The 14,522-nt window shown below is 40.5% G+C and overlaps 1 protein-coding gene across 4 annotated transcripts in view; it reads right to left on the bottom strand.

Moving 5' to 3' along the window:
• Window positions 1-11,367: 11,367 nt before the first annotated feature.
• Window positions 11,368-14,522, bottom strand: part of LOC132815828 (disco-interacting protein 2 homolog C) — a 608,767-nt gene continuing 605,612 nt past the window's right edge. For all 4 annotated transcript variants that reach the window (XM_060825111.1, XM_060825113.1, XM_060825112.1 and 1 more), the window contains one exon: window positions 11,368-14,437. In XM_060825111.1, coding sequence (XP_060681094.1) covers window positions 14,185-14,437 — 253 coding nt within the window. In that variant the 3' untranslated portion in view covers window positions 11,368-14,184. The remainder of the gene's footprint in view (window positions 14,438-14,522) is intronic.

The following is a 14,522-nucleotide window of genomic DNA, read 5'->3' as shown; positions in this document are numbered from 1 at the left end:
AGAGACCTCTGCCAGTCAACCAGTGTCACAAACTGGCATCCTGCAGTGGATCCACTGAAAAAAAAAATTGCTTTTACTAAATATGATTTCTTTTTTAACATACTGTGATAAATAAATTCTATAAAATGTTTAACAAACATACTTGTTTTTGATTGGTTTTTTGGAAATAGCCAGAACTAGTAAATATTTAGATTAATTCACTCAAACGCTTTAGTTATATTTGACATAGGCTTTAAAATTTTAAAAGAACCTCAAACATTTCATACAGACTCATTGCTTTTTCCAGAGTCTAGTACTTCAGCTCTTCCTTGCTATACATGGAATGAAGTGAAATGGTTGAAGATTAGCTTCTGTGGGGACCTGAGGAGGATGCTACAATGGATCATCCAAATGACACTTCTGATTGAAGATGGTTGCATGGTCTTTTGCACTGAGCTTTCCCTTGTTGAGGATGGGGATATCTGTAGTACTTCCTCATCCTTCTGTGAGCTATTGTCCATTCCCATTCATCCCTGGACATGGCAGGAATGCAGAGCTTAGATCTGATTTATTGGTCAGAGAGACCGCTTCATATCCCCCTCAGTACATTTCCCCCACACAGGATCAAGATTTCATTTGTTCTTTATTGTAACCATGGCCTTAGAAGGACCATTGACATCCCCTAGTTTCTCAGAATGTAACTCTATTTCACTCTCCACAGATAGAGTTAGACCTGCTGAGTTTCTCCAGCACTTTCTGCTTATATTTCAGATCTTCAGCAGTTTGCTCATATACAAATAAGTTTCTGTCAAAGAGACTTGAAGACTGGAGGTGGAATGTTTCTTTGGAAAATGCAACTACTTGGGGGAGGCGATCAGAAAATATTCAGGAAAAATTTGGTAGACCTCAATGCAACAAGGAGGTGAACTCCTAACACTCGATCTATACAAATAACAGACGTTGTGAACACGTGAGATGCTGAGAAATATGGGGAAAGAAGAGCAGTGGGTTGTTAGTGCATGTTGGTGATGTGACCAGATGGAGATTGGTACTCAGTACTTTGCCATGAGTGTACAGGTTTAGCTGCAAAACTCTGTTTCAACACAACATAGTTGGCATTATTAACTGCAGATGGTCATGATTAATCAAATATTGAATATATCAATAAATTGAAAAGATTACAATTTATAATAACGGTTACATGTCACTGTCAGCATGTTATGTACTGATTAAAACAAAGAACTGCAGATGCTGGAAATCAGAAAAAAAAGCAGAAATTGCCAGAAAAGCTCAGCAGGTCGAGCAGCACCTGCAGAGAAAAACCAGAATTAACGTTTCGGGTCTAGTGACTCTTCCTCAGAACGGATTCTATTCAACTTTTTGATATATTCAATACTTAATCAATCGTGGCCATCTGTAACCAATTTGCCAGGTTTATTGTAGCCTTTATTTTAGGGGTTTAAAAAAAATGAACTGACTTGGAATGCAGGAGTAGCAATCCTGTCCTTCAATGGAGACAAATGTAACTCTGTCAAGTCTTTGTGTTAATGAGTTCTGATTTGAAACCACCTTGACACGGTATTGTGCAAATTGCAAATTGAATGTTACAATGTTCATTGTGATAAATTTCTGTGATACAGTCAGTGCACCATAATTAAGTGAAAACTGTTTTAATAATTCCATAATCTCTTGCGTTGTACTGCAAAACATTTTGTTTTCCAGAGGAATTAAAGAAATTAAGTTAAAATACTTTTCAACGTCTATTGCTGGGGTTTTTTGGTACACTTAAACCTGTATGCAATGCCCCAAAGTGATCAGGCAAGGAGACAATGTAACTGTTGCATCTTGCCATCAGCAAATTAGTATTAACTTCTAGAAATATGCTCAACGATATCACTGTAATGGCGAACTGGAGATCTAAATATCTCATCATTCATCTCAATTAGATGACTTGAAGCATGACACACACAGTGGGACTCTGCTGCTCTTTGAATAACTCAGCACCAACCCACAATCGGCTAAAGCTCAGATATTTTTGTCAAAGTGCAAATTAATGAGGTGAGTCGTGGCATTCATAAGGTGTTTAACAAGCTATAATCCCCCTTAACTGTGCAACTTTCTTGCTGGGCAGCAGTAAGCTGACAGTTGAGTTGATGCATAGACAATTTGGTTGAGACAAGATGGAATTTAATTTAAGACCATAAGACATAGGAGTGGAAGTAAGGCCATTCGGCCCATCGAGTCCACTCCGCCATTCAATCATGGCTGATGGGCATTTCAACTCCACTTACCCGCATTCTCCCCGTAACCCTTAATTCCTTGAGACAAGAATCTATCAATCTCTGCCTTGAAGACATTTAGCGTCCCGGCCTCCACTGCACTCTGCGGCAATGAATTCCACAGACCCACCACTCTCTGGCTGAAGAAATGTCTCCGCATTTCTGTTCTGAATTGACCCCCTCTAATTTTAAGGCTGTGTCCACGGGTCCTAGTCTCCTCACCTAACGGAAACAATTTCCTAGCGTCCACCCTTTCCAAGCCATGTATTACCTTGTACGTCTCTATCAAGTCTCCCCTTAATCTTCTAAACTCCAATGAATACAATCCCTGGATCCTCAGCCGTTCGTCATATGTTAGGCCAACCATTCCAGGGATCATCCATGTGAATCTCCGCTGGACACGTTCCAGTGCCAGTATGTCCTTCCTGAGATGTGGGGACCAAAACTGGACACAGTACTCCAAATGGGGCCTAACCAGAGCTTTATAAAGTCTCAGTAGCACAACAGTGCTTTTATATTCCAACCCTCTTGAGATAAGTGACAACACTGCATTTGCTTTCTTAATCACGGACTCAACCTGCATGTTTACCTTTAGAGAATCCTCAACTAGCACTCCCAGATCCCTTTGTACTTTGGCTTTACGAATTTTCTCACCATTGAGAAAGTAGTCTATGCTTTTATTCTTTTTGCCAAAGTGCAAGACCTCTCATTTGCTCACGTTGAATTCCATCAGCCATTTCCTGGACCACTCTCCCAAACCGTCTAGATTCTTCTGTAGCCTCCCCACTTCCTCAGTACTACCTGCCTGTCCACCTAACTTCATATCATCTGCAAACTTCTCTAGAATGCCCCCAGTCCCTTCATCCAGATCATTAATATATAACGTGAACAGCTGTGGCCCCAACACTGAACCCTGCGGGACACTACTCGTCACCAGCTGCCATTCTGAAAAAGAACCTTTTATCCCAATCTCTGCCTTCTGTCAGACAGCCAATCCTCAATCCATCCCAGTAGCTCACCTTGAACACCATGGACCCTCACCTTGCTCAGCGGCCTCCCGTGTGGCACCTTATCAAAGGCCTTTTAGAAGTCTAGATAGACCACATCCACCGGGTTTCCCTGGTCTAACCTACTTGTCACCTCTTCAAAGAATTCCAACAGGTTTGTCAGGCATGACCTCCCCTTACTAAATCCGTGTTGATTTGTTCTAATCAGACTCTGCTCTTCTAAGAAATTAGAAACCTCATCCTTAATGATGGATTCTAGAATTTTACCAACAACTGAGGTTAGGCTAATTGGCCTATAATTTTCCATCTTTTGTCTTGATCCTTTCTTGAACAAGGGGGTTAAAGCAGCGATCTTCCAATCATCCGGGACTTTCCCTGACTCCACTAACTCTTGAAAGATCTCAACCAATGCCTCCGCTATTTCCTCAGCCACCTCTCTCAGAACTCTGGGATGTATCCCATCGGGGCCAGGAGATTTATCAATTTTAAGACTGTTTAACTTTTCCAGCACTCTCTCTTTTGCCCCCGACTCCCTTTAATTGTTGGGATATTACTCATGTCTTCCACTGTGAAAACTGACGCAAAGTACTTGTTAAGTTCTCCTGCTATTTCCTTATCTCCCATCACTAGGCTTCCTGCATCAATTTGAAGTGGGCCAATGTCTACTTTTGCCTGTCACTTGTTTCTTATGTATTGAAAGAAACTTTTACTATCATTTCTAATATTACTGGCTAGCCTACCTTCATATTTGATCCTCTCCTTTCTTATTACTCTCTTTGTTATCCTCTGTTTGTTTTTGTAGCCTTCCCAATCTTCTGATTTCCCACTGCTCTTGGCCACTTTATCGGATCTCTATTTTTCTTTAATACATTTCCTAACTTCCTTTGTCAGCTATGGTTGTCTAATCCCTCCCTGGATAATCTTTCTTTTCTTGGGAATGAACCTCTGTACAGTGTCCTCAATTATACCCACAAACTCCTGCCATTTTTGCTCTACTGTCTTCCCCGCTACCCTCTGCTTCCAGTCTATTTTTGTCAGTTCCTGTCTCATGCCCTCATAATTACCTTTATTTAAATGTAACACCATTACATCCAATTTCGCCTTCTCTCTTTCGAACTCCAGACTGAACTTTATCATATTATGATCACTTTTACTATGTTATGATCGCTGCAAGATAAATGCAAGGTGCTGCATTCTGGAAATGCAAATCAGAGCAGGACTTATACACTTAATGATAAGGTCCTGGGGAGTGTTCATTAACTACATTGTCAACTGGGAAAACAATCTACTGTAAATTGCTGATTCAAACTCAATGCCAGTCAAACATTCATCATCATGAGAACAAGACATGAAATAATTGTTCCAAGTATCAGGTGACTGCTGACATTGTTTAAGCTTAACAATATTGTCCAAATATTTAATAAGAATATGAGTAAATATAACCTTGGAGTGCCGGTTCATAGTTCCTTGAAAGTAGAGTCACAGGTAGATAGGATAGTGAAGGTATTTGGTATGCTTTCCTTTTTGGTCAGAACATTGAGTTTAGGAGTTGGGAGGTCATATTGCAGCTCTACAGGACATTGGTTAGGCCATTTTGGGAATATTGCTTGCCAATCTGGTTTCCCTCCTATCAGAAGAAACTTGACAGGGTTCAAGAAAGATTTACAAGGATGTTGCCAGGGTTGGAGGATTTGAGCTATTGGGAAAGGCCGAACAGGCTTGGGGCTGTTTTCCCTGGAGGGTCAGAGGCTGAGGGACAGCCTTATAGAGGTTATAAAATCATGAGGGGCATGGATAGGATAAATAGACAAGATAATTTCCCTGGGATGTGGGAGTCCAGAACTAGAGGGCATAGATTTAGGGTGAGAGGGAAAAAATATAAAACGAACCTAGGGACAACGTTTTCAGGCAGAGGGTGGTACATATATGGAATGTGCTGCCAAGGAAGTGGTGGAGGCTGGTACAATTGCAACATTCTGGATGGGTATATGAATAGGAAGGATTGAGAGAGATATGGGCCAAGTGCTGGCCACCTGACAGGAACCCAGACAGACCCAGGGAGAATGTGCAAACTCTACACAGACAGTCACCCAAAGCTGGAATCGAACCCAGGTACCTGGCGCTGTGAGGCAGCCATGCTAACCACTGAGCCACTGTGGCACCCAGTCATACAGATCTGTAGCTAGGGCATTGGCCAGCAAGACAGAGCTAATTACTTTTGCTCAGAAGAAATTTTCTAAGAGTGATTTACAGGTCGTTCTGTTATAATGCACATTTCATTAACATGCATTTGCTATAATACAGTTGATGATTCGGGGACACTGTTTCTAAGTTTAAAAGTGTGCGTTGGTTTATAGTACGATTCCAGCCCCATTTGTTTAAAAGGTGCTGCTATTACACAATTTCCTTATAAACATCGAATTGCACGAGAATGAGTTATGGCAGAACTGACAGTATTTAACAAAAACGATTACAATTACAAATACAAGTAAAGTTAAAATTTACAGACATGTACTAAAGCAAAGAGTACTCTTTATATAAGAGAGATCATGCTGCTCCAATTTTTATTTAAATGACAATTCAATGGCCCTGAAAATACAGCTCTCCTGGGAACAACAAAGCTTTAAAATATCAGCAAAGCAAAGCTGATGTCTTATGTAATCAGCACAAAGGTAGACAGCAGTCTGCATGGTTTTATTACTTCAGTGTGCCGTAAAAATCTATAAACAGGTTGTTAAAATTATCCATTACAGATCACAAATTCTATACGTTGGCAAAATCATACTGCAGTGTCAATCCTGACTTTCTGTAATCCTCTACCTTGTAGATACCATAGCCTAGCGGTGGTGGGACAACCAATCTGCAGAGACCTTACTGTAAGCGCAATTCATGAATTTCAATCTACACCCACTGTGTAGAACAGACCACACGTGATGTAATCAAATGGGTCAATGATCTGTAAGGATATGACACAGACCATAACATATACAGGTAGGCCATTCAGCCCATTGAGACTGCTCAACCATTCAACAGCTGACCTGAAATCCTTTGACCCCACTTTCCTACCTTGCCCCTCTTAACAGTCAATTCCCTTACCAATTAAAAACCTGAAAATGAAGATACACTTTAAACTTGGAGAAACAAAGGAAAATAAGCCTGGGGAATGCGGAAATAAATGAGACTAAGTTTTAGGAAAGTACTGAGGTTGGAAGATGGGAGGCGAGGATGAGAAGGAGGAGAGAGCCATTGGAATGCACTCAGGACAGGTGCTGATAGATTGGAAGAACAGTTGTACTCCATATGCATTTATTGGAGTGAAGCAGATAGAAAAGAGATTAGTGTCATAGCGGAGAGTAGAGGTATAGAGAGAGAGGACAGCTTGAATCATAGCAAGTATTGTAGGTTTAAGGTGTAGATGTGTTGTCTCCCAGTCAAAATAGTGGTTTTTTTCATCCATGTGTAGGGCTATGAGGGAGAGAGGGTCATGTCTTTTTGTGGCTAGTTGGTGTTCGTGTATCCTGGTGGCTAACTTTTTTCCTGTTTGTCCTACGTAGTGTTTGTGGCAGTCCTACATGGAACTTTCTAGATGACATTGGTTTTGTCCATGGGTTGTACTGTGGCTTTTAAGTTTGTTAGTTTTGTTTGAGAGTGTTGGTGGGTTTGTGTGCTACTAGGATTCCGAGGGGTCTTCGTAATCTGGCTGTCATTTCTGAAACTTCTTTGATGTATGGTAAGGTGGTTAGGGTTTCTGGCTGTGTTTGGTCTGCTTGTCATGGTTTGTTCCTGAGGAATCTGCGGACTGTATATTTTGAGTATCCATTCACCATTTCGACTGGGACAACACATCTATCCTGGGACAGGCTAAGCAAAGACATGCCAGAGAATTCTTAGAGGCCTGGCACTCCAACCACAACGCCATAAAGAAACACATATATCTAGATACCATCTATCAACCCTGTACCCATCCAAGTAAAGGAAATGACATCACCACAAACCCAGAACCCCATCCAGGACAAACATATAAATAGAAAGCAGGAGACAATAGCTTCGCTTCACTTGGAGGTCGCTACCGATTATGTTACCTAGCCAGGTAATGAAACGTCTGGATATCAAACCTACAGTTCAGCGAGCAAACCTACACCCTTAACCTCAACCTGAAATACAAACCTTGCAGTATTGTATGTGGTGGAGCACATTGAGGGACATCAAACTGAGATCATAGCTACAGGAAATAGCATGCTTGACTGGTCTAGAGTTGGTGCTGAAAATGTGTTGCTGGTTAAAGCACAGCAGGTTAGGCAGCATCCAAGGAACAGGAAATTCGACATTTCGGGCCAGAGCCCTTCATCAGGAATGAGGAGAGGGTGCCAGGCAGGCTAAGATAAAAGGTAGGGAGGAGGGACTTGGGGGAGGGGCAATGGAGATGTGATAGGTGGAAGGAGGTCAAGGTGAGGGTGATAGGCCAGAGTGGGGTGGGGGCGGAGAGGTCAGGAAGAGGATTGCAGGTTAGGAGGGCGGTGCTGAGTTCAAGGGAATCGACTGAGACAAGGTGGGGGGAGGGGAAATGAGGAAACTGGAGAAATCGGAGTTCATCCCTTGTGGCTGGAGGGTTCCCAGGCGGAAGATGAGGCGCTCCTCCTCCAGCCGTCGTGTTGTTATGTTGGGTCAATTCTAACAGCAGAAGCAAAGTGAAGAATGGGAAACAATCTGTTTTGCAAAATGTGGAAGTGGAATGGGGCAACATTGATATGTTTTAGGTTAACAAGAGAGTTTTTGTGTGTTTGGAGTACAATGATGGGTGGATTGATCAAGTGTGGATTTTTTTGTCTTGAATAACTCAGTTTTGATTACATGCAAAGAGACTGAGCTGGCACCTGAGGAAAGGGGGTTATAACGACTAGAACGAACACAAGGACCAGGAGAAGACTGCATGTCTATAGGAGTTGAACAGGGAAGTAATCAAAGTAACATGACATGCCAATATATACCCATAGAACTGTTGTTTACTCATTCATGGGATGTGGGCATTGCCATCCTTAGTTGCCCTTGAAAAGGTGGTGGTGAGCTGCTTTCTTGAACTGCTGTAATCCATGTGCAGTAGGTTGACCCACAGTGGCATTAAGGAGTGAATTCCTGGATTTTGACCCAGTAAAAGTTAAGAAACAGTGATATATTTTTGAATCAGGATGGTGAGTGGCTCGGAGGGGAACTTGCAGGTGGTGGTGTTCCATGTAACTGCTGCCCTTGTCATGGAAGTGGTTGTGGGTTTGGAAAGTGGTGTCTAAGATCTTTAGTGAATTTCTGCAGTGCAACTTGTTGATAGTACACACTGCTGCTACTGAGCATCAGTGGTGGAGCGAGTGGATATTTGTGGATGTGTTGGCAAACAAGTGGGCTGCTTTGTCCTGGATGGCATTAAGCTTCTTGAGTGTTGTTGGAGCTGCACCCATCCAAGTAAATGAGAAATATTCCACCACATTCCTACTCCATGCTTTGAAGATGATGGACAGGCTCTGGGTAGCCACGAGGTGAGTTACTTGCTGTAGTATTCCTGGCTTCTGACATGCGTTTTTGTGGTGGGTCCAGTGGTAACTCCCAGGATGTTGACAGTGTGGGATTCAGTGATAGTAACAGACAGTGTGGGATTCAGTGATAGTAACACCATTGAATGTCAAGTGGCGGTGGTTAGATTCTCACTTATTAGAGATGGTCATTGCCTGGTATTTGTGCAGTGCAAATGTTACTTTCCACTTGTCAGCCCAAACCTGGATATTGTCCAGCTGCATTTGAAAATGGATTGCTTCAGTATCTGAGGAATATTTTTAAAAAAACAATTTTATTGTATTTCAAAGATGTTAATTGTACAATATCAATTCTGCAAATATAGTTTACAAATGCCAAATAATCTGACTTGACTTAACAAGTGTTGCTTACAGAACAACAACATAGTGATGATCATCCTAGACAAGCAATCCAGAGATCAATTGTTCAAAAGAATGGCACGGTTTGCAATGGAGTTTAATAATTCTAGCTCTTTGGAGGCTCACACAAAAAAAACTAATCAAGTTGTTATTCGTCACTAAAACTCAACTGATCACCATCTCCTAGGAGAGAGAGTTTTCATCTCTGCCCAATTTAATTTACAGGATTAACCCATAAGTACGACTTGTAATGCTCTCTGTAGTTTTCAACTTTATCACTGCCTCAGAATAATAAATACAACTTCACTATTGCCCAACTCCTAAAAGCTATAACTACTTTAAATTATTGTCATAATCAGCAAATTGAGCTTTTATTTATATTGAATTTCAGTTCAAGAAATCTATGTGATATTAATTCGCAGAAATCAAGAAACAGGTCAGTAGAGCCATAATAGTAAACAAATTTAGGACAGTAGGAAATACTGAAAGAAAGATAAAGCATTTCTATAAATTAGATTAGATTACTTAAAGTGTGGAAACAGGCCCTTTGGTCCAACAAGTCCACACCGACCCGCCGAAGCGCAACCCACCCTAACACTACGGGCAATTTAGCATGGCCAATTCACCTGACGCGCACATCTTTGGACTGTGGGAGGAAACCGGAGCACCCGGAGGAAACCCACGTAGACATGGGGAGAACGTGCAAACTCCACACAGTCAGTCACCTGAGGCGGGAATTGAACCCAGGTCCCTGGCGCTGTGAGGCAGCAGTGCTAACCACTGTGCCACCATGCCGCCCACCAGAAAGCAGGTGTGAAAGGGTACACTGATCTATTGAAAGCTCCTAAAAGTGATATAATAGCAGAGAAAGAATGGCAAATATACTAAATGAGTCAGAGCTAGTATACAAAGATACTATTTTGCACAGACTGATATTCAAGGGAAGAAAGTACTAAATGAAATGTAAATTTTGGTTCAGGTGGTTACTGATACACTGAGGCAGTTTAAGGCAGACCAGGTAATCAGTTTAGTTTCGCTTCTCAGGATTAGCCCATCTTGAGAACTCAAAGTCACTGGACCCGAAACGTTAGCTCTGCTTTCTCTCCATAGATGCTGCCAGACCCACTGTGTTTCTTCAGCAATTCCTATTTCTGTTATTAATTAATGGAAATCAATCAAGAGGAAATATAATAGAGATCTTGGGGAGAAATACAATAAGTCCAGAGAAGGAGAACAAACAATGGGAACATAAACCAAAGTCTATCAGAGAAACAAATCAACAATTTTTGGGCATTTGTGAATGTTGAAACCAAGCATTAAGTACATCTTAGAAACGTTTCCAGATAGTGTGAGATAAAGCTACATAAGTAAACCAAGGATTGATACAAGACACCAGATCATAAGGCCTGGAGTATTATGTACAATTTTGCTCACTATATTATAGAAAGGACATGTTGTCATTGGTGTCTGTGCTTTAAAAGACAAAAAAAAAATCAAAAATCATCCAAGTAATGAGGAAAGGTTGAAAATCTTGGAATGTTATTCACTCAGAACTCAAAGATATAAAAACAGAAATTGCTGGAAAAGCTCAACAGGTCTGTTGGCACCTGTGGAGAGAAATCAGAGTTAACACTTCTGAGGAAGGGTCACTCAATCTGAAATGTGAACTCCGAATTCTCTCCACAGATGCTGCTAGATCTGCTGAGCTTTTCCAGCAATTTCTGTTTTTATTTCCAATTTAAAGCATCTGTAGTTCCTTTGGCTTTTATGAACTCAAAACTATTGTTCTCTGTATTCAGGATTCGTAGGAAAATAGATGAACTGATCGATGCCTACCTGTATTTATAACATCCTTAATGTACAGACATTTGAAGAATTGGGTGATTGCAATATTAGCTTTCAAACCAGTCAGATTGGCCACAGGCTTTCCCCAATTGTACATGTCATATACCGGGTTTTTTTAATACTGTACCATGCCAACTCCTGATATTTGGTATCCTAGATCAAAAACTGCTATTCTCTCATTAATGAAATAGAACCAAAACAGCAACTATTTTCACTTCTGTGAAAAGAATCTTATCGACCTCAAAGAGGGTGCAAACCGAAGGCTACAGCAGGAGAGTTAGTTGTCTAAGGGCATTATTAGGGAAGTATTTACACTGAATGAAGACAGATGATGTGTTTTCAGAGCAACAAAAATAAAAGCTTTTATTTGTTCATTTGAATATAAAACAGGCGTTATCACATGTACAAAGCGAACTGGTGGTTTTAACATACAAGAAAGATTGCTGTCCTTTGCACAGTAAAATCCATTGTGATTGGTTGAGTACATGAAATTCTCTTACCATTCAGCAACCTATGCGACTCAACACTGCTAACATTCAACTGATAAAGGGACAGTCTTCCCTTGGGTAAAGTGTCAAGCAGGATTAATAATAATAACAAGCACCATGAGGAATCTGATCCTGTTTTTGATTTGTTTTGACAGTATATGATCTTCATGTACCTTCCTTTTTGTGCATGTGCATCAAGTTGGATTACATGGTTTTGTTTTACTTCAAAGCACTAGGTCACAAGACAAACTGTTTCTATACATTCTAATGCATGGTTTATCTATAGCACATTTTCGAATAAAGGACACGCCTTCTTTATTGCTGAGTCTAGTTGGACTCTGGATGGTTGCTTCTTCCACTCCCACAACGAAACAAGAAACCTACTTTACTACAAATAGTAAATGTTAGACTCTCTTTACAAATGGCAGGCAGCAGAGGACATAACATACCTGGCTTTGAAAATATATAAACCTTAGAGGTAACGTGCTAGGTTAAGAGCATGGATTTAGGTTTGAGTGAAAGAAAAGCAGCATTATTACCACTGCTAAACTGTCTACTTCCTCATTCATGGCGAACGTTATTTGCATACACTGGAAGGTAGTCAATATCCCAAGAGCTCACTCATTCATTAAGGCAGCCCAACGCGGACTGTTTCAAACCTGACTGGACAGCTCAAAAGTTGCCCATCATTCTAACCTGACGAGTATCCTGTTGGTCTTCAGTGAATCTGCTGTGGTGGTGCCATATCATTTCGAATGTTTTTCAGCTTAGGTGAACAGAAAAAGTGAAATGTCGTTGATCAGTCTTCCACTAGTCAACCGCAAAGCAACGTTATCAAAGGCAGAGAGAAATGAACTGTAAACCACAGTCTCTTCACCTCTCAACTAGAAATAAATGGAAGGTGGTGTAGAAAAATGACAAACGACCTACACAGAGATGGGGAATGAGACTGTAACGAACGTGGAGGAAAGGTGTTAGTCACCAATTTTCTGAGTACACTGCACCCTATCAGAAAAAAATTTAAAAACTTGACATTTTAATGTAAAATATATCATTGCAAAAATTTTAACTGTAAAAATTAACACTTATTCTTGTATATTAGTTTCTTACATCCTACATCTTAACTCAATATTTCAAAGTGAATTTACTGGCAAAACGGCTCTTTTGCAGCTAGATGTTTTGTTTCATTTTCAATTCTTACAAACCCATTACAAGTTAAGAAAAAGCTTTACTATAAACACAATTAGCAGCAGTAAAAAGTTTGAAACGATCATTAATAGCTGTCAGTTTGTAATCTGAAGTCACACTGGAGCATTACGCATGCACACATCTTAGAAAACACACAATCTACTCTGTTTAACCTGCCACATGCTGAGAGTCTAACAGTGGAAGTGTGCACATGCCAACACAAAGTTATCAATGAACACCAGGCAATCTGGCACAATACAATTTTTTTTATTGATTTTTTTTCAATTTTTTTTAGTGCACTTTTAAACCTCAGTTAATTCACAAGCATAAAGATGTCCATTGACTTTTTTTCCCCCAAGTTGGAATCTTCTGATGGAAGTTGCTTGCGGGTCACTTCACACACTGAGATACTACACCTCTGATGAGGGCTGGGTGAATAACATGACCATTGTTCATTTCAAAACTGGGACACCATGCAAGTAAGAATTACTGGATTTTCAACATCTCTTCCATTGGTAAAACCATAAATCTGATGAGTTACCTCGAATATAGTGTGCTGATGTGAAGCTATCCACATAAAATAACGCAACACTTTGCTTCTTTTTAGCAAACACTTAAAAGAGGAAAACATTCGCAAATGTCTTTCTCTTAATATACTTCTAAAGAGAACAAAATAAATTAAAACTGTTTTGTACATAATTACATGATATGAAGTTACTCAGTATTTCTTTCCCTCCTGTTTGTAGTACAATGATATCATCACACAAGCGAAAACATTATTGAGACCCCATCAGTGGCTACACCAACAATAGACACCCACATTATTTGGTAGCAGATACCTCCTCCTGACTACATTTCTGGGTTTCTGAGCCCTGCTTTGAGAGGGACCTCATGATGTCAGTGCAGATGGTGTTGACAGGGTGGACATTACTCTTGTACCTCCTAATACTAGACATAAGAAAAAAAAAGGAGGGGGCAAAATGTCCTCAGCCAATCAGTTCTAGATAGAAGGTTCCTTGTTTACAACGTTTTGACAATTTTTGACCAAATCTCAAGAATCGACAATCTAAAATACTTGCTTTTTGCCACAGTATGTGAATACATAAAAAGCACCCCCTTAGAGGGCAGATTAAAAAACGTAAGCAACTTCAGCTGATATAACTTAAAAATACAGAGCGCAGATAGTACACTTACTTCAAAAGCAGTTAATCAACCAACAAGCAAGAAATAGGCTCCAGAATGGGGCTTTTGACTTTCAAAGGGTTGTGTACTTATCATTGTCTTTGCCTATTAAACGTCTGTGGTACAAAGAATTAGTTTCACATCTTTGTGGCGAGTCAAGAGTGCTTGCAAGTGCAGAAAGTCCCTGTGTGGAACAAGTACTGTCTATTGGTTTCTGCACACTTTGTGGTGAACACCAAGAGTTCTCTTTACATATGTACATACACATTGTTAACCGGAGCCTTAGAACAGGAGGCTACATATTGTAGGCCACATAGATAGGATCTAGTTGGTCGGCCAAAAATCCATCCCTTAAATGCATACGCTGCTTTTCTCCACGAGAGTTGATTGGGATCACTCCAACATCAACCACAACCACAACTCCCACAATTAGGTAATGTTCCTCCAGAACCACATTAGTGACCAAAGGAACAAGGTCCAAAGCCTCTTGTTCTGATCCGTCCAGCTCCACCACCACCACCAAAAGATTTGTCCAGGTAAACACCGCACTGAGGAAAATGAGATTCGGGAGAAATGTTAAGGAAGCAGTGTATTTGGAGTGAAACAAAATGTATGTCTTATTTAAACGAAACA

Source organism: Hemiscyllium ocellatum, chromosome 5, assembly GCF_020745735.1.
Source record: "Hemiscyllium ocellatum isolate sHemOce1 chromosome 5, sHemOce1.pat.X.cur, whole genome shotgun sequence".
NCBI classification, from domain to species: Eukaryota; Metazoa; Chordata; class Chondrichthyes; order Orectolobiformes; family Hemiscylliidae; genus Hemiscyllium; species Hemiscyllium ocellatum.
The sequence above is the reverse complement of the archived record's forward strand: the minus strand, read 5'-3'. Positions and strand labels throughout refer to the sequence as shown.